The sequence below is a fragment of the Macrosteles quadrilineatus genome, unplaced genomic scaffold, assembly GCF_028750875.1.
Source record: "Macrosteles quadrilineatus isolate MER2022 unplaced genomic scaffold, UCM_ALF_1.0 Scaffold_2__2_contigs__length_208266976, whole genome shotgun sequence".
NCBI lineage: Eukaryota > Metazoa > Arthropoda > Insecta > Hemiptera > Cicadellidae > Macrosteles > Macrosteles quadrilineatus.
In genome coordinates this window covers 46,905,496-46,924,756 of record NW_026542595.1, presented here as the reverse complement: position 1 = coordinate 46,924,756, position 19,261 = coordinate 46,905,496, and the positions used below count along the sequence as shown (strand labels likewise).

General features: G+C 35.7%; 1 protein-coding gene across 1 annotated transcript in view; it reads left to right on the top strand.

Annotated features, from left to right (window-relative positions):
- The window catches only part of LOC128987558 (leucine-rich repeat serine/threonine-protein kinase 1), a 144,907-nt gene that overhangs the window by 107,162 nt on the left and 18,484 nt on the right, over positions 1 to 19,261 (top strand). Inside the window, exons 18-31 of the mRNA XM_054408466.1 lie at positions 60 to 241; positions 835 to 1,025; positions 1,969 to 2,116; positions 2,237 to 2,514; positions 9,420 to 9,565; positions 10,640 to 10,784; positions 11,157 to 11,263; positions 11,463 to 11,602; positions 13,734 to 13,958; positions 14,467 to 14,589; positions 16,935 to 17,131; positions 17,757 to 17,877; positions 18,660 to 18,832; positions 18,918 to 19,078. Coding sequence (XP_054264441.1) covers positions 60 to 241; positions 835 to 1,025; positions 1,969 to 2,116; positions 2,237 to 2,514; positions 9,420 to 9,565; positions 10,640 to 10,784; positions 11,157 to 11,263; positions 11,463 to 11,602; positions 13,734 to 13,958; positions 14,467 to 14,589; positions 16,935 to 17,131; positions 17,757 to 17,877; positions 18,660 to 18,832; positions 18,918 to 19,078 — 2,337 coding nt within the window. The remainder of the gene's footprint in view (positions 1 to 59; positions 242 to 834; positions 1,026 to 1,968; positions 2,117 to 2,236; positions 2,515 to 9,419; positions 9,566 to 10,639; positions 10,785 to 11,156; positions 11,264 to 11,462; positions 11,603 to 13,733; positions 13,959 to 14,466; positions 14,590 to 16,934; positions 17,132 to 17,756; positions 17,878 to 18,659; positions 18,833 to 18,917; positions 19,079 to 19,261) is intronic.

The following is a 19,261-nucleotide window of genomic DNA, read 5'->3' as shown; positions in this document are numbered from 1 at the left end:
AATAGACTTTATAGTATTTTGACCATGGAGGACTGATTGACTGCACTGTTGGTATGTAGCCTGCGCAGTATGGGCCACATGACGTCGTACCCTGCCAGCCTCAAGCAGCTAGACCTGAGTCACAACCAAGTGTGCTGTTGGCCTAGTCTACCTCAGATAGAGCTACTGGATGCCATGGAACAGGCGGCGATTACATGCTATTCAGGCGATGCTTGCAGTAAACCCGCCAGACCCGTATCTGGTAAGCCTACTCTTAGTAACCAAAATTTGCATCCATTTAAATATCAAATCATCAATATAATTTCAAGTTTTTTATTCTATTTTGGAGGCTTTTAGTTGGACCGTATTGTCCACATGTCCCATATTGGTTAACTATTCCATCAGTGGGCCTATACAATGTAAAGCGATATCCTCCTACGTTGGACAACTTTCCATTTTCGGCAACAACTTTCCAATGTGGCCCCACAATCTATGATACCAGAGATATTACTAATTCAAAATTATGTTGGTAATTTAAGTTTAACAGTTTTTGCCAAATTATAAAGGGTTTCACATGTACTATTTGGTATGTTTTTCAACATAAATTAAGTTTCCAGAAGTTGATTCATGGCATATATTAAAAAGCTAATGAGTGTGAGAGTAAAGATTGTCTTAGGTTTGAGTATCAGCATGTAATAACATTGTTTTTTTCTAATTTCTTAGATTGATTGTGAATTAGTGATACTCACAATATTAGAATGACTTGCCAGTACTTTAAAAATTCCCATTGCAACCAAAGGACAATAAAGAATTTAACTACCAGAGAGGCCTATAATTATTTACGATGGGTTACAGGTCGTAGACAAGCAGGTCGGTCACTGAGGACTGCTATACTTAACAGTCTATGTACTCACCGTAGACATCTGCGTCTAGACAACCTGAGGACCCTGGTGTTGGCGGATAACCAAGTACAGAGGATACAACTGACCACTGATGATGACGGCCTCAACATCTCTCAAGACAGCGAGGAGCACGACCCTGACTGGGTCAGTAATATTAGATGTGCAAAAGGAAAATACTAATAACATTATTTGCTGTGCTCGCAGAAGACATTCACAATTCAGCCGATATCGCAGAATATGCTCTTGAGTTTGATACGATTGCGAAAGATGTTCTCAATTTTGCAATGACCGCAGAAAATATTCTTAATATCTCCATGACTATGGAAGATGTTCATGATTTTACCATGATCACGAATGAAGCAATGATTTTTCCGAGGCTGCAGAAGATGTTTTTTATTTCTCTGTGACTCCAGTAAATTTTCACAATTACTTTGCGATATTGGGGAGATCATGTTCAATATTGTCAATATTATGTTCAATATCATGTTCAACAAAGTAAAAAATATTTTGTTTAGAAGTTAATGAACGCAAAACATTTCTCTGGTTTAAATTTAAAATAGTGAAATGATATACAATTCAGCTAAAATTTAATTTTTCTTTTGGTCTATTTTTTCTTTTTGGTCTGTTCTTGATCAAATGCTCATATTAAAAACTCCATTAATTGAAAATTGTTTACGTTTCTTATTTATTTGTTCATCTTTAAATTTTCCCTTTCTTGGCATAACTTTATAAAACAAAACTTTATATCTGCTCAAGTTTCATTAATCATGGCTATAAAAATCTTGAAGTAGAATACTTAAATCATTTGACATTTTCATCAAGAAAACTATTAATTGGTATTTTTTTTTTATCAAGACTTTCTTAATAGATAGCATACCATTAATAGATTTCTCAACACTATTAATATTTTTGATAATAAATATCATAAAAACCTGCTCCTATTAAAAAAATCTTTGTTTGGTTTTATTTGGTTGCTGCCTCACTGGTCTTCAAATAAAATTGTTTTTTTAGGTAACATATCTGTTAAGGTTTGTTTCTATTATCCTGTATTACTGTACCATGTCTGTACTGGTGGTTGTGTTGGCAGGACATGATGGCAGTCAGTGGAGTGAAGGTGAAGCTCATGTTCCCAGCACTCAGCATGTTAGACATCAGCAACAACAACCTGAAGGAGATCCCTGTCAGTATACACGAGCTCAGCAATCTGTCTGTCCTCAACGTCAGCGGAAACCCAGGTTTGTAGTCTTGTACTCTTAGAATTTTACATGAAATAATATGACGTCAATCGTCACATTTCCTCTAGCTGTAAATTGTGGTTGAACTTGTTTCAAACTAAGATCATTTTTGTTGTGTAGACATCAGTGAGCTGCCGCCGCAGATGGGGTTGTTGTCTCGACTATGGAACCTCAACACTCGAGGATGCAGTCTACAAGAGCCACTCAAGTCCATGATAGACTCGAAGAAGTACAAGACAATGGACGTAGTGGGGTATCTCAAGTCAGTGCTGGAGGATGCTAAACCGTATGCTCGCATGAAGCTGATGATTGTCGGGATACAAGGCATCGGCAAAACATCTCTACTGGAACAACTGAGAATGGAAGGCACTGGCTCATACAAGAAAAAACCAACTGAGGTATTTTATCTTTTTTATCTCAGTTAAAAGAAAAATTGTTTTGATGGTCCAAACCTTGGTCTTGTTACTATCTAACACTCACACCACCATAGTACATAAAATATTACACCAAGGTTTATTAATATATAGTGAGTATTACTAGTATTAGGGTGTAGTGTCATGACCTTTTGTCCCTTTGATAGATAGCACCATTAGTTGATAGCCCTGGGAATGGCATCTGGGTCTAGTACCAACATTCAGCGATCTTCAGATTTGAAAGCGAACATTATAACCACTTGGCTATCCAGACAACAATCGACAATCAAGAATTGATTATAATATGAGCATTACATGACTGAATAATTTATTTTAGAGTAGGATATCAATGTAAGCTTGCAGGGCCGGATCTAGACAATTTTTGAGTGGGGGCAAACTAAAATTTGCCGCCCCTCCCCCCCCTTCACCCACAACAAAAAATCCCTCACAAATTAAACCAAAATGGAATAGGTAAAGTGGAATAGGTAGATATAACGAATTCCTTGATATAACGAATTTTTTTTAATGCCCTAGAACTCTCCATAAGACACAATGTATATTTTACCTCTACATAACGAACAAACTATAACAACGACCTTGATTTAACAAATTTTTCGTGATTTCGGCTAAAATAAGACACCTCAATATAACAAATTTATCATTGTCAGAACCTCTACATTGCGAATTTAACCTCTGCATAACGAATTGTCTACGTCTTTCCCTCGATATAACAAATCCCCCACCCAATTATTGTTTTGGGAAAATCTGTTTCTTTATCAAATGAAATGGAAAGGTCACGTCATCGCTTGCGCTAACATTCGTCTGCTCCGTTTTACATCTTTGTCTGCTGTCTCTGCGCGCGCTATGTTGCAACTGAGAACTGATTTCATTCACTGAGGACTGATGACGACGTAATGTTTAGTAAGCTGTGATTGGGCGATATGGGATAACTATGGTGAATTGTACAATTTTTTTGATAAAGAAAAACCTAAGAAAGAATATTAAAACAAAACCAAAGAGAAAGAATAACAACATCGCTATTTTAACATTCCTTTTACGAGTATTTTTACTATCCTTAAGTTGGCTATGATTATACACTTTTATAATGACTTATCTAATAATTTATTGTTTTCAATACGATTTGTTTCAACTAGCATTAGCAACACCAATGCTATAGTTAATGATTATTATTGACATTCCTCTGTTGTGATAAATCAGTACTGTACTGTAAGTAGCCTACCGGCCTATCGCGAGCAGTTGCTTACAAAACTTTCTACTGTTTTGTTTTGTTCTTTACATAATTTATGACTACGCAATACAGTGTTTGGCTAGGTTTTAGGAGGGTTAGAACAAGCTGTGATTTTAAACTTATAGTTTTTAACCTGTACCAAGGTCAATGCCATTGTCATGATTGCGCAATATTCAAGATCCCTCCCCTTTATTATGCCGGATAATTTAGATTCTACTGTACAATGTAAACACTGTACTGTAAAGTATTGTAGCCCATGCTACTTTAATTGTACTGTATTTTAATGAGGTCAAGTCCCGACCTATATTGATCGACGCTGGTTCTGAACCTCGACTTAGCGAAATTCCTGCAAACCTAACCTCTATATAACGAACGACGGCAGTGAGGCAGGGCGGCATGGCGCCTTGACAGGGATGGCGATCAGCTGAAATTCTAAACAAACTTTGCTGTGCTGCTAACTATGCTATTAGGGCTCTCAGTGTTTTCTACTCCGTTGCAATTTATATTGATTTCTATTGTAAAATTATTGTTTGTTTATTACGTTATGCAGTTTTGAAATTACTTAATTGGCGTTCCTTGTGACGTTCGGCTCATTAAAAACTTTTACAAACTGTATTAAACAAATTTTCTGCAACCAGAAATTTACCGCCCCTCAACCCTGCCGCCCGGGGCAACCGCCCCCTCTGCCCCCCCCCCCCTTGTTCCGGCCCTGTAAGCTTGTAAGGTAATAAATTTTTATTAAAAAATATTAGTATTACCATGGTAGTACTTTTCAGTATTTTTTTTTTTTTTTTTTAGTGCTATTATTGCTGTTATTAATATTTCAAAAGTAATTTCAATTTCATGAAAACCTGTACCTAGTTTGAGGTTTGAGGTTCAGACTGGTTACTATTATTTTGTAATTCACTTTTTTCTTAATTATAGGAAAAAAGTGGTCCCTACCCTGCATAATGTTCAATTTGAGAAAATTTTACTTATCATTTTTTAAGTTCAGTACTATATATTTCTTTAAAACAATATATAAATTAAAATGTTACCTCCTTTCACTTTTAGGGGTCTGCGGGTCCCCGATTTTTTCGGGTCGGGTCGGGCCAGCGGAAGGCCCGAGAGACCGGGTCGGGTCAGAGATTTGTTCGGGCCAAGATCGGGTCGGGCCAAAAAAAATAATTATTAGGCTATTTTTAAAGTTATAATAAGTAATTTTCAAAGAAACACTCTTATATACATTATTACAGAGGAATTAAAATGTTAAAATTAGAATTAAATATTAAGTTTGCTCACGTTTAAGAACAAAGACACAACAGAGCAATTATTGCCTTAAGCCCCGTGTACACGTAGCTAGTTTACTAGCAGCTAGTATTCGCTGCTAGCACTAGCTGGGCACACTAGCGCGAAAATTCCCATCTACACGTGGCTAGTTATTAGCGCTTATTATTAGCGCTAGTCATGTAGAAGTGAAGTGTTCATTGGTCGCAATAGTCATTTCAGTTTAGCACAAAATGTCTTCTGTTCCCTCCCAGATAGCAAAAAATACTTGATTAAAGCTTGAAACAAGTTTGAATCAAGTTTGCTTGGATGGGTCCGTAAACTTGATTCAAGTTAATATCATGCGTCGAAGTTCCCGCTCTTCCAGTTTGAATAAAACTTGAAACATCTAATTTGAATAAAACTTGAACTATCTAATATAAATATAGATTGAATAAAATACTTGATTCAAGCTTGAAATAAGTTTGGTTTGTCAAATCTGCAAACTTGAAGGATCGGGTTTGTAAACTTGATTCATGTTAAAATCATGCGTCGAAGTTCACGCTCTTCCAGTTTGAATAAAACTTGAAAAATCCAATTTTAATAAAACTTGAAATATCTAATTTGAATAAAAATTGAAACATCTATTTTTATTAAAAATTGAAGAGTACAAGAAATAATTCTTCTTTAGCCACTTACAAGCTCTTTTTTATTTCTGAAAATTTAATTCATATGCTTTTACCAGGATTCACACAATCTTGACACATGTAATACAAATTTCATATTTTTTAGGTTGAGGAGCATAGCACAATATAACCTTCCAATATTTCAGATAATTGTTCACAATCACAACATAATCTAATAACTTCAACACCTCTAGTTGTTAAATGCCAAGACACTTCTCTAAATAAAAAAGCGAGATACCATGGGAATGTTGCTGGAAGTCAACAGTCCCGGAAGATCAAATAATTTATACCTGTGCCGCTAGGTCAAAAACTACAATGTTTGCAGTGTCTGTAGATCAAAAGTCCCAGTAAGTCAAAAAATACAGTCCGAGCTAAAAACGTGGTCTATGTTAAAGCAATTGACTTATTGGGAATTTGACCTAATGCAACAGCAGTTTTAATATAACGAAATACGGTAAAATACAAGTTCAGTTTCGCTGAGTCAACAGTGCCGGAAGATCAAAAGCAATAAAAGTGAACGTCGTTTCAGTGTAAAGTAGACCTCCTGCAACGCTTACTACACCAACAAAACTCGCTTTTAGTTACTTCGTGTTTTGTCATAATTAGAATAGAGCTAAAATTATCATATTTGGTACATACCATATCTATTAATGCTTCTTGACAACTGTTTGGTCATCACTGTAAATAGGTATAGCCTTTCGTCAAAATTTGTGGCATAAAATACCCGCAAGGACGATCTGAAAATTTCTGGCTATTAGGAGATTCATTTCCTTCTTTACAATACTTATTTCGTGTGCCTATGACATTTAAGGTACCTATGACACTTGAAGAGTGGAAAGCTATTCAAACTGGTTATTGTTTACAATGGAACTTCCCAAACTGTTGTGGAGCGCTGGATGGCAAACATATTCGCATAAAAAGGCCTTTGAATTCTACGTCAACATTTTTCAACCACAAAGGTTTCTATAGCATAATACTATTTGCTATGGTTAATGCCGACTACACTTTCAGTTTCATTGATGTATGCTGTGACGGAAGAGCCAATGACAGCACAATTTTCAAAAACTCTGACTTAAATATAGCTTTGGAGCAAAATCTTCTTCAGTGGCCAAAGAATGGTTTATGTGTGGCTGATGATTCTTTCCCGCTACGTCACAATCTGTTAACAACCTATAGTCACAGAAACTTAGAATTAAGTGAGAGAGTATTCAATTACCGACTCTCAAGAGCCAGAAGGGTATCCGAAAATGCATTCGGAATTCTGGCCTCAAGATTTCGAGTCTTCACAACAACACCTATCGCAGTATCAGTCGAAACTGATCACCGGCGTGTGGCGAGTGGCGATTAGCACTAGCAGAAGTGCAAATGCCCCGCTAGTACCGCGCTAGTTCGCTAGCACTAGTGGTCACGTGACCACCCCCTCCACTTATTAGCGCTAGTAATATCAAACATGTTCAAAACGACTAGCAGCGAGTAAAATGCTAGCGCGCTAGTAATTTTTAACGCTAGTAGACCGTTTACACGGAGCGAATTTACTAGCGCTAATCAACTAGCTGCTAGTACTAGCCTCGTGTACACGGGGCTTAACTGTCACTAGCCAGAGCCAGTCGTCTACTGACAAAACAAACGTGACGCAACAGTGCAAAGAAAACGAAGTCAAAAGAAAGACTATTTATCCAGAGGTACCAGTTTAATTATTTATTGTTTATTCCATACCTAGTTTAAATTATATTTTAGTATTTTATTTACATAATAAATTATAAACAAAAGAAATATCTGATATAGTGTACAGATCTGTATCTTGTTCTTTTATTTTCCTATTGTCCTTTTTGTCATTCAGTAACAAAACAAAACAACACTTCTGATCGTCTGGTTCGGCATTTTATGGTCACCATTTAATTTATTTTTAAGTATCAAGTATCAACAAGTCTACAAAGAGGTTAGGCCTAAATATTTTATAATTTTATGAAAGTTTTCATCAGTAAAATTATTTTTTTCTTAAGTTAGATTGAGTTTCAAAATAGATATTTCTAAGATCCAATACAATATTTACAAGACACAAACTACCATGAATTAATTTCTTTGGAAATTATCTGTAACAGTTATATATTTTTGAATAAAGAAAATATATCTTTTTGTCTCTACTTCCTTGTTTTGTTACTTGTATTTTGTCAGCAATTGGAACAACCGGGTGGTGTAATAGTGGCGGGGGAGGGGGAGGGTCTATGACCTTGAGTGTCCCCGCCTGGCTCGGGTTGTGTAAGATGGGAGGGGAGGGGAGGGGGAGGGTCTGTAACCTTGAGTGTCCCCGGGCCCGGCTGTGAGAGTGATTCATGGTTTTTTGTTTACATTCTACTACCCTTCCTTCGAGAAAAAGACCCTACAGTTTCAAAAACATTGACTTACAGTATAAAAACATTGAGTTGTGTTGCTAATTAGGGCACTATAATGTCTCTGCTGTCTGCTTATGTTGCCAAATTAGCATTTAACTTTCTTTTCTCTTGATTTAATATAATTTTCTATATATTAAGAGTTCCTTTTCGGGTACCTAATAATTGTGATATTGTTTGACTTGAGTTTATGGATTTTTAATTATTTTCATTTATTAGCTAAAATCAGTTGTTTTAGGATTTTAATCTCTTGCAATACCTATAACTGTGCCTATAACTGTGTATGACATGATATGCAATTTTTACAGTCTTTACTATAACTATACCATAAACAATATATGTGTGTTATTTATTTTTTTAGAGTTTTATAGTAAATTAGTTTACACAATATCTTTTCTTCAATGAGTTCTCCACTTGTCATGTTGCTTAGTCTATTACTATTTTAGGCCCTGTAAAAAATAATTCCTATGTAAAGCCGTAGGCATACTAATGCCAATAATAGATAATTCTTTATTTATGATGATGTAACTAATAATGCTATTGTAAGTGTGAGAGGAGGTTAGGAGGCAGGGAATGAATGATTCATATTGCATGGTGGAAACATAGAATTTTTATTTTCTTCTTGTTTGCAGTCTTGAAGCCACAGGCCCTAAACTTGTGATAAGGTTAATTGATTTGTTTATGATCCATTTATATTAAGTTCCATTACAAACTTGTTGTAATATAGCTGTTTAGATATTTCAATAGTTATGAAAATGGGAAAGAATGGCTTGATAAAAAAAAATATTTTCTTCTTTCTTGCATTTGAGGCAACTCCTAAGCTGTAAATAAGTTATGAACATGAAATAATATACATAAATACAATCTTTTTCCATATGTTATTTTCAAGTAATATTACAAACACAGATAGGAGTTAAAAAAAGAAAAAAAATCCGGTAATTAATAATTTTTGGCCCGACCCGATTTTGGCCCGAAACCCGAGGACCAAAATTATTGGCCCGACCCGACCCGAACCAAAAAAGTCTGACCCGCAGACCCCTACCTTTCATGTATTAGTTATGTCCCAAACTTTAATTAATGTATTTAGGATTTTTTAAAGGATTTTAAAACTTACCTGAATGGGAGAGTCCAAACTTTTACAGTATGCACAAAGCTTTAGTACTGTATTCTAATGTTTTGTGTATATACTGTAAAGTTTTGTGTATACTGTACCAGTTTGGATTCTTTCCCATTCAGGTAAGCCTGCTATCCACACAAAAAATCCTAAAAACCAAGGCCCTTGTCCTATATGTTACACCTTTAATTAATGCTTGTTTATAGCACTGGGCCAAGCGGATGGGCAACAAGAACATCAATGTGAAGACCTCACGGGGCACCAACATGTCTACTGTAGGGGTGGACATTGGAGATTGGGTGTATGAGAAGAAGGTGCGCGGCCACTCCAATCACGGACCTGTAGTCTTCAGGTCAGCTAACATAAACTCTTTTTTTCTTTAAAAAATCTTATACATGATTGTTGTTTACTACTTGTAATTTTGGCAACAACCCTCTCTCAAAAATGAGTTACAACCAATGAACCAAATATTGTTCTTGTAATGATTTCATGTTTTTTATCAATGTTGAAGTGTCAAAATTATAAGTAAAAGTAAATCAAATGATTTAATAAAATTTTTATTTGAACTTATTTTTTCTTATGTACTAATAAACCATTTTTGTACTTTTTTGAAAACTTTAGAACCCACCAAATTTAGCATTTTGAAATGAGTTTTTAATTTTACAATACAGTGTGTGGACTGTGGAGTTGTACCTTTTTTTTAAACTAATGTTTTTACAAAATTAATGTTAGTTTCTTTAAATGTTAAAAAATGTTTTTATACCAACTTTTGTTGATTAAATAAAGAGTTGACAATGTGAGTAAAATTTGGTTTGCCTTTTAGAAGGAATAGTTATCACTTTTAAGGTCAACATAACCTTATTGGGCTAGTTCAAACAGTTATCATACTGAAAGGAAAGCAAATTGTTCAATTAAAACAAATGAATAGGTCAGTAGGCAATAGGTCATTAATTTTTTCATAGTTGGATGTGAACTAGCACTGAGCAATCTTACAACGCGAGTACTTTCTTCTTAATTTTAATTTGTTTAGTCAAAACATCTGTTACTTTCTAGACAGCCCTGTTATGTCAATGTTTGCATAAAAGTATTATACTCCGTTCACAAAATTTAGGCGGTTTTAGTGGAAGAAATATATCGACTTAGCTTGATCTACCATTACAACATAGCACAATAGCTGAGATTTGTCAAAAGTCAATTAGCTGCAACATACATTATGCAGAAAGTAGTGGTGAGAGAACATCCCTTTAAACCACCTAAATTTTGTAAACAGACTCTATAAGTTTGTAAACCAACCCGATTTATACTTCATAACAATTTTAAAATCTTTTTAAACGTTTAAAAAATGTTAAGGTATATCGTATACTTATTTATGAAATAACAAGAGTCAGCTTAAAATGGAAATAATTGTTATTAAATCACTATTCAGGACATGGGACTTTGGAGGGCAGAGGGAGTACTATGCTACTCATCAGTACTTCCTGAGCAAACGCAGTCTGTATCTGGTGGTCTGGAGGATACCTGACGGACAACGAGGCATTGCAGAGATACTACAGTGGCTAGTCAATATACAGGTGAGTCAGGCATGGCTTACTGGAAACCCTGCTGTGTTATAGTGTAAACAGTAGTTAGAAAACGTGTCATGTCAATGATAATTGATAAATGCCCTAATTTGAGTGTTGAAGATAATATTATGTATAGCTAACGAGTTTTTTAAATTTTAAAACCACTGACCTTTTCTAGTCAACCTTTGTTTTTATGTGATCTAAAATTTATATGTTCAACCTCTCAGTTTCTAGGTCCCTTTGTAATGCTTTACAAACCCCTAGTGAAAAGCCTCAAATCCTGTTGGCTGTGTGGGTTTTAAGACATTGCAAAGAGATATTCATTGGTGATGACTGTTATTGTTGGTTGACAACCATAACTAAGTTTCATATATTTTGTAGGCTCGAGCACCCAACTCTCCTGTTCTAATAATCGGCACTCATTACGACATGATGCAGCAGTATCCATCCTCACGCTCAGAAGATTTGCAGCAACTCATCCGAGACAAGTAAGTTTACTAACACTCCAACAGGCAAACTTGCTTTTACTCTGATACCATTTTAGATTTGTTTTACTTAGTGTACTAACATTCATCTATGCTTCAGAGTATTTTTAACTAAAACGACATGCTAGTTTTTAATTTCGGTGTTCACTATCAACTATCACATTAACATATTACATGTTAACCGTTGTGTCTGATGCCGCAGGTTCATCAATGTAGTGGATGCAGAGAAGTGTGGTCTGCCTCGAGTGTTGGACACCATTGAGGTCAGCTGCAAGACACGACACAACATCAAACTGTTGTGTAACCTCATCTACGACACTGTCTTCAGCCTTCGCCCACCAGGTACACCCTACAGTAGGCTTAGTGTTGACCAGAAGGTTGCAGAGTTTAAAAGTTCTAGGATATTGGGAAAAAGCCTTAAATTAATACTGTGACGAACACTTTACAAATTTTTTTCTAAAAAGAAGTTTGAATTACCTTGTTTTGTCAAGTGCCCTAAAGGTACCATTGACTTTTGGATATTGAAGTAGGTAAGGCATCCAATTTATGATGCCTGGTATTTATATGAACCAGCTGTCCCCAATTTTTCACTGTAAGAGTCCAGGGACTAATAGGTACACAATAAAAGAACACAAAACATAACATCGATATTTCGTCCTGATGTAGGACTTCTTCAGTAAGTAGATTGAAAAAAATAATAATTTTCATTACGTGAGAAAATCATTCTTCTTTAACCTTTTATTCTTGAAGATGTCCTAGATATAAAGGGGAAATGTCTGTGTTATGTTTTGTAGCCATAATGAAACATATGTAGCCGTGGGGGTAAGAAGGAAGGAGGGAGACTATTGTTTGCTATTGCGGGTTCGGGGGCGATATATGGTGGTTATGGGATAATGGCGGGAATTCGGGAAATCGGAGGGAATAACAGGGTAATGCTAATAGGGTTGGAATTGCTATGTCTGGACCAAACTTAACTTAAGCGTGCTGAATCTGCTACCAATAAAATTAGGAAGATTGCTGGGGACCAGAGGGACGGAGATCTTTACCCAAATCAGAACACCTGCCTAGCCAGCTTTGATTTACACTAACTTAACTAACTATTTAAATTGTGTACCTATCCTTCCAACTATGAACTGAACATGGATAATTACTCAGAAATATTGCAAGGTGAATGGGATAGTATGTAAATTGAATACTGAATGTGAAATATGTATGAATTTAATTGATAATTGCTAAGCTACATTCTAGGATCATGTGGTTTAATTTTTCATGTTTGAAAAGGTTGGTTGCAGAAGGTAGCCAACCAACTAAGTTGTGATTCCCTACATTTCAATGGTCGGGTGAGCCAGAAAGGCTCCCCGGTGTTTCCTGACTTAGCCAACCATAATTGGTACTTATATCCTACATAATTATAACTAAATATAAACTTATCAGTTTGCGGTCGCCGGAGTTAGCAATTTCACAGTTTTCTCTTCGAAGGATCTTAGACCAAGACAAGAAGGAGGACAAGAGTAGGAAGGTGGGGATAGAGCGTTGATGCAGTCGCGGCAGGCAACGAGATGGTCATGCAGCCCGGCTTCGCGAAATGCTTACACTATATAAAATATAGCGTGCCGCTATGCGTCACAGTTTTGTGTTATTTAATTGTGTATCTATAAGCCCCATGCACTCTCATTTTCTCAGCTAAGCCAGCTGAACTCTAACCCTTTTCAAAAAGTTCCTTACTTGCCAAATGGCTTTCCTTTAAAATATAATTTCCAACAACACAATCTGCCAGTGGCTCAATTCAATTTAGTCCAATGTGAATAAAATACTGGAATATCTAGTTCTATCAATCAATAAGGTAGTACACTTCTACAGTTTCAACCTACTAGAGCCTATCTTCAAATGTGACAAAAACATAATTTAAAAATGTAATTGAAGCTTTTTTAGCTTGAATTCAGCGATTTAGAGGCTATTTCACCATTAAATGAATTTTTATAGTTTATGCTAAGATGCTAGATTAAATACCATAACATTAAAATACATAAACCTAGCTTGTTTTAAATTAAATAAATACATTACTTCATTTTATTTAAAGAATCCATAGTTATTGTGCTGATTAAATGGCTATCAACTGAGTCATCAGGTATAATTGACTACTTCTCTGAGGCTCGTACAAGGCAATGTAATGTATAACAATTGAATCTATTATGTTCCACAGTTTGCCACCCGGGTCACTCGCAGGGTTGTAAACAATAATGGCGTAGGGTCCCGTGTAACCTTTTTAAAATTCTACACAGGTTCACTGAGAAATCCAGAGTACCACCAAAATACCAGGTACCACAGGTACCAAGTTGGAATTTTGCAGTTTTAAGGTTTGCTAAATCTAACACAAAAGGATATAAATTTGGAAAAAAACCTAGTGGGTTAACTTTAAAGTTAATTAATGGGTTAATCTATGAGTTTGAATCAGTCTGGTGGCTGGTTGCAGGCAGCAAAGAGTTATTGCTAGAGCAGCGTGTGCCAGCCAGCTACCTAGCCCTGGAGGACGTAGTTGCACACATCGCAGCAGAACGTCGCGTAGCTGGAGCAGACCCTGTGTTGGACGCTGAGACTTATCGTACGTTCGTGTGGTCAGAAATGCAACATCGCTATCAGAGAACCTTCCGTGATGTGGCCGAACTGCACCAGGCTACATTGTTCCTACATGATAATGGTTAGTCAGAACTGTTACAATCCACCTAAACTAACTGAACAACTACGACTCTCAGAATGTCTCCAATTTGGACTGAAGATGTTTGTGTCACTGGTCGATTGATTGACAATGTAACATCCTTGGCATGTATGTGTGAATGTTTACAGCTAAATGTAGATGTATAAACAAGTGATGGTTATGTATTTGATTACACTTGTGAAATATTATCAGACACATTTCAATTCATATGTGTGTGACTATTGCCCAGGTTAAAATATAGTTCAGACAGTAGATACAGCTGAATCCACCTTTTAGAAAAACTATTTTCACATTTTGGTTATTATTTCATGTATTAAATGCACAACTTTTAGAGTACAGCTGTTTTGAATATTTTTATTTTATTATTTCCATAATGTGTTTCCATAATTTACATATTACAATACATTAGTTTTTTTTTATGTTTTTAGTCTTATTTTTATGTTTAAAAACATATTATTAATTGTATTATATTGTAACTAACAAATTTCAGGAGTTCTCCTGCATTATGATGATGCAACATTGAAGGACCTCTACTTCCTTGACCCCCAGTGGCTGTGTGACATGTTGGCACATGTTGTGACCATCCGGGAAATAAACCCGTTTGCTAGAACTGGTAAGTAGACTATCTAGCAAGCAACTAGGTTTTAAAATAGCAGTTATAAAAAAAGTTAAAATTAATTGAGTTGGAATATTTAGCTCATGCCTTATATATATTTTGGTTTTAATTCATAAATTAGACAAACATTAGAATTTTAACTAGAGAACCCGTGCGGCTCAATGAGCCGCATAGTATGAAACATAACGCCGAAAAAAAAAAAACGTTATGCTTAAAGTCGAGTAATTCCAGTTACATCTTAGAGTTGTTTAAACACTTGTTAGAAACTAATTTTAAATATCTCTATTTGCGTCGTCAAGGTTCACCGACATTATTTCTGCTCTAAGTTTTAACTGATAACTTCTAATGAATTCTAAACTAAGTCTGCTTCCAATTCGAGTTAACATGTTGCAACAAAGTTTGTCCAGCATTGAGAATTGAAGAAAACTTGTGCGTTACTGATAACCTGTGTTAATTAATTTAACTTGGGTTATTTTATTTCTTTTATTTTTGAGTCATCCCCCTAAACCAACGAATTTTCACCGTAGAGAATCCTGAAAAGTGGGGTGATATCAACCATTTTATGTGCTCCATTTTTTACACATAAACTCTGGGTTACCAACTGGGCAGCCATAATCTGCTTAGAATAGGCTAAAGCAGCAACACCATTGAACATTGGTTACGGTAACGTATTTTAACGTGTTGTCTGTCAGTCACAGTATATGCCCTGCATCAGAACTTTCTCACGTTGTTTAGTGGAATTTATCTTAATACCTGTCCCAAAGTTTTGAAAGTATGGATTCATTTATCGAAATAAGTTTGATAACTCTTGTAGCTATAAGATTTTTGGATAGAAATTATTATTTTCTCTTTTTGAGCAGCTTGACCGCAACTACTTGATCGTTGAATACATGAACACTAATTCCTTCACCTATGTTTGGTCTAATATTGCCACTAAAACTTTCAACAGCAATTGAGTTTTTGAAAATTCTTATTTTTGACTTGAAATGTCTGGATTGTGTTGGTGAATTCAGTCAAAATACTTGTATAAGTTTGTCAGAGGAACTGGCAACATATCCTAGAAGTAAACAATCCAATTGCGTTTTTCTCAATTGAAGTAGAGCGAGTAATACAACAGTTTACAATAAAAACATAAGGTCCGCCAAGATTTGGTATAATCTTACTACTTGAACTTACCATAAGCAAGGCATTATTATAGTGTCTACTAAATGTTTTGAAATATCTCGATCTGTCAGTGTCAGAAGTAAACATTTCTTGCATGCATTCATTTTATCTGACATTAGGCAAGTTTACTTTACCACCGTGACAACACTATGTGCTTCGTATATTTTTCACTTCCAAAGTAAATTGCATAGCAGAACTGGCAAATATTATTCATCTCACCAAGTGAATGTGGTGTATCTGGATGGGTATCTGTTAGACCAGGCCTCTCTTTTTCTACTCTCCTCATACGCATAAGATATCTTACTATTAATTGTCTCCACCTCCCGTTTTCAATATTTCTCCTTTGAACTTGAGGCATTTTCTGTTCTTCCAACAAAACTGATTAACTGTTTAACTTGGTCTTAACCTACTGAATATTACAAACATCTATATATAAAGCCAAAAGTACCCATGAACTTTTGAGAAAACTACAAGTCACACCCCCATAAACCATATACTTAAAATGTCCGTCATGACGAGAAACCTTGCACAAAATTATCCATTATTTCATAAGTTGCCCTATAAGGTCATAATTGCTTTCCAAAGGGAACTTTCCATTTACCTAATGTTAAAAATACCTCAGCTTTTATTATTTGTTTTGTTTGTATTCTGCTTTGTTTATTTAATCTTAACTTAACCAATCAATAGTTTTATTAATACTAATGTAGTAAAATGGGGTGGAGCCCGTGGGTAACAGCTAGTTAATATTTACTCACAAAAAGCTAATGAGTTTCTTTTTATAAACAGCTGTTTTTTGTTTTTAAATTTTCTCTATGTATTTCTTATGGGGAAAACCCGACCTTTGAGAGAGTCTCACACCCTTAAGAGTAGGAATTTTTAAATTCTAAAACCTTATTGCAAAACTTCATATTGAGTTAGATCTTTTGACACCTTAAACGTTGAAATTGGTCCACAAATAAGGGAGGAGTTGTGTTAACAAAAAACGGCTTCACGTATTATATAGATAGATTTGGCTTTGTTACAAATCTGTAGGTATAGTACTTCTTTTGAAAATTTTAAATTTTAACAAATACTGTACAAACCAGTCCACACTCTCACATCTGCCTGAGTATGATACATGTTAGGTAACAATGTAGGTTTCTTTTTTTATATAAAAAAGAGTTTTTTCTTGTTATCAGGCATAATGAAGCTGGATGACCTGAAGCATGTGTTCAAGTCCAGCAACCTAGGTCCAGTAGACACCAGGGGCTACATTGTCAACTTGCTCAACAAGTTTGAAGTTGCACTGACGTGGGACAACCGCACACTGCTTATCCCCTCCCTGCTGCCAGCTGAGCAGGACGTCAGCAACCACACGGCCGGGGTCAAAGTCAAGGTCAACGATTGATTTTGTCCAAATAATCAAACTATAGTGAAGTATCATTTCCGAATCAGGAATCCTCTAAATTTCATGAAAATATTCAAATTTAAAATTTGACTATCTTGAATTGAAAATCAAATCACATAGGCTATTTAGACACACCTTTTGTTTGTCTGCGCTTTCATAACCGGTGTGTTTGTTTGAGGCAGGAAACATAATAAAATCTGAGTAAGGATCTCAAACCAACAAAATTTGGTGTTCCTCTCCTCTTTTTGTAAAACAATGCTTGAGTTCTTACATAATCTGTTCCTGTTGACTTATTGTCCGGGTGACTTGTTTGCTATTGTGGTATTTTTACTTTGAAAAATCAGAGAAAACCCATCACTGTAGGACTACCTAATCAGTAATCATGTGTGTCTATGTGTGTGTTTTTATGGCAATTCTTAATTCATGCAACATTCAATGGTGTAGATCACCATAGAAGGTTTCCAAAACAAATTTGTGAAATGTTTAGAATTTGAAGCATTAATTGTACTCAAATTGTATAACATGTACCTAACTGTAGTAGCTGAAGCTCATTATGGCCTATACTGTTTGAGATGTTAGTTATTAAATACTTATCAGATCATGTCTTCTGCAGATCCCAGTAAGGTCCCGGGGATGGGCTGTGCGCAACAAGAAGGTCTCTACGGGCTCAGCCACTGCCACAACCCTGGTCGGAAACTCTTCCTTCTACGCTTCACCCCCTACTCCTGTTCACGGTATGTTTTCATATGGGTTTGATTAAGTTTTTTTAAATCAGTTTTGATCATATGTTGCACCTGTGTATGATCAAGCAAGCTAGGATTCGTCCTCTTTGATAAATTCTTTGTTTGAAGTTCATTTTTGGCGAAGGTGATTTAATCTTATTTGGAGGATTTTTGCAGATAATTTTCATTATAAATAGTTAAACCGAGTGTTCACAACATTCTTATGAGAAAGTACCTAAAACATAACAAGATTATAGAACACAAACCCAGCAAATCTGGAAAATCACCATATAAAAACCACTTAGAGGAATGTAAGTTAGTTAAAATAAGAACCACAAAATCCTGAATAAGCAACTAGTAAAAACAGAAGTTAGGCAAAAACAATAGACAAGCTTGCACAAGATGGTGGCTCTAGCAAGACACGCCCTCAAATAATATTAATCCTCCTATAAGGTGTGCGATTGATGGCTTTTTATGTTAAACATGGTTTGATGTTGCGCCTGTGTATGAGACCGGCTAGTTCGGTTATATATCTCTATTGAAGACATGTTACTTTTTTGCACTGCAAAATATTGGGAGTTTGAAACACTATAAGTTTTGGGGGGTAGTAGTACGTGATAAAACTCAAAACTATTTTGAATGGATCGAGGAACATAGAAAATAATATTAGATAATGATTCCCAAAGTGAATAACGAGAGGAAAGCCTGATTAATTCAAACATGTTTTAATTCTTTCTTTCATTAAAATTTCAACACAATATATTAATTTATTACTCTATGTGTTGTTGTTACAGAGGTACCCTCGGAGCTGGAGTTGACTCACCGCAGCGATCCTGAGGTTTGTGTCACCAGACTGTTGCTTATGTCATACTTCCCATCGGGCTTCTGGTCTCGTCTGATTACTCGCATATTGGCTGACGACTCCATAGTCGACATCATTCGCTCATTCTTCATCATCCCTAAAGAGGTAATAGAGTTTTACTGAATTGTGTTCACCAATAACTTCCCAAGATTTGACCAGTTTTTGTCAGTAATGTACTCTGTTGCGCTAGGTGACGCAGGATGCTCGGTTGGCCCGGTTGCTAGATGTGAAGGCTGAGTGGGTGTTGTGGCAGACAGGGATGGAGCTGCGATACGCAGACTCAGTGTTGTTCCGCATGAAAGAAGTCATTCCTGCACTTCGTAGTGTACCAACAGACTACAAGAAACTCAAGTAGGTCACAATTAGGCGTATGGGCTGCGTGTGCGACAACTATAATTATGTGTATCGTCTGCTGAGGTTTCACTTGTCCTATTATGAGTTACATATGTTCCTACATTTAGTGATCAGTATTGCAACTGAAGATGCAACTGATGTGAACTATTTTTTACTTATTTGAGCGATGATTTGAATTAG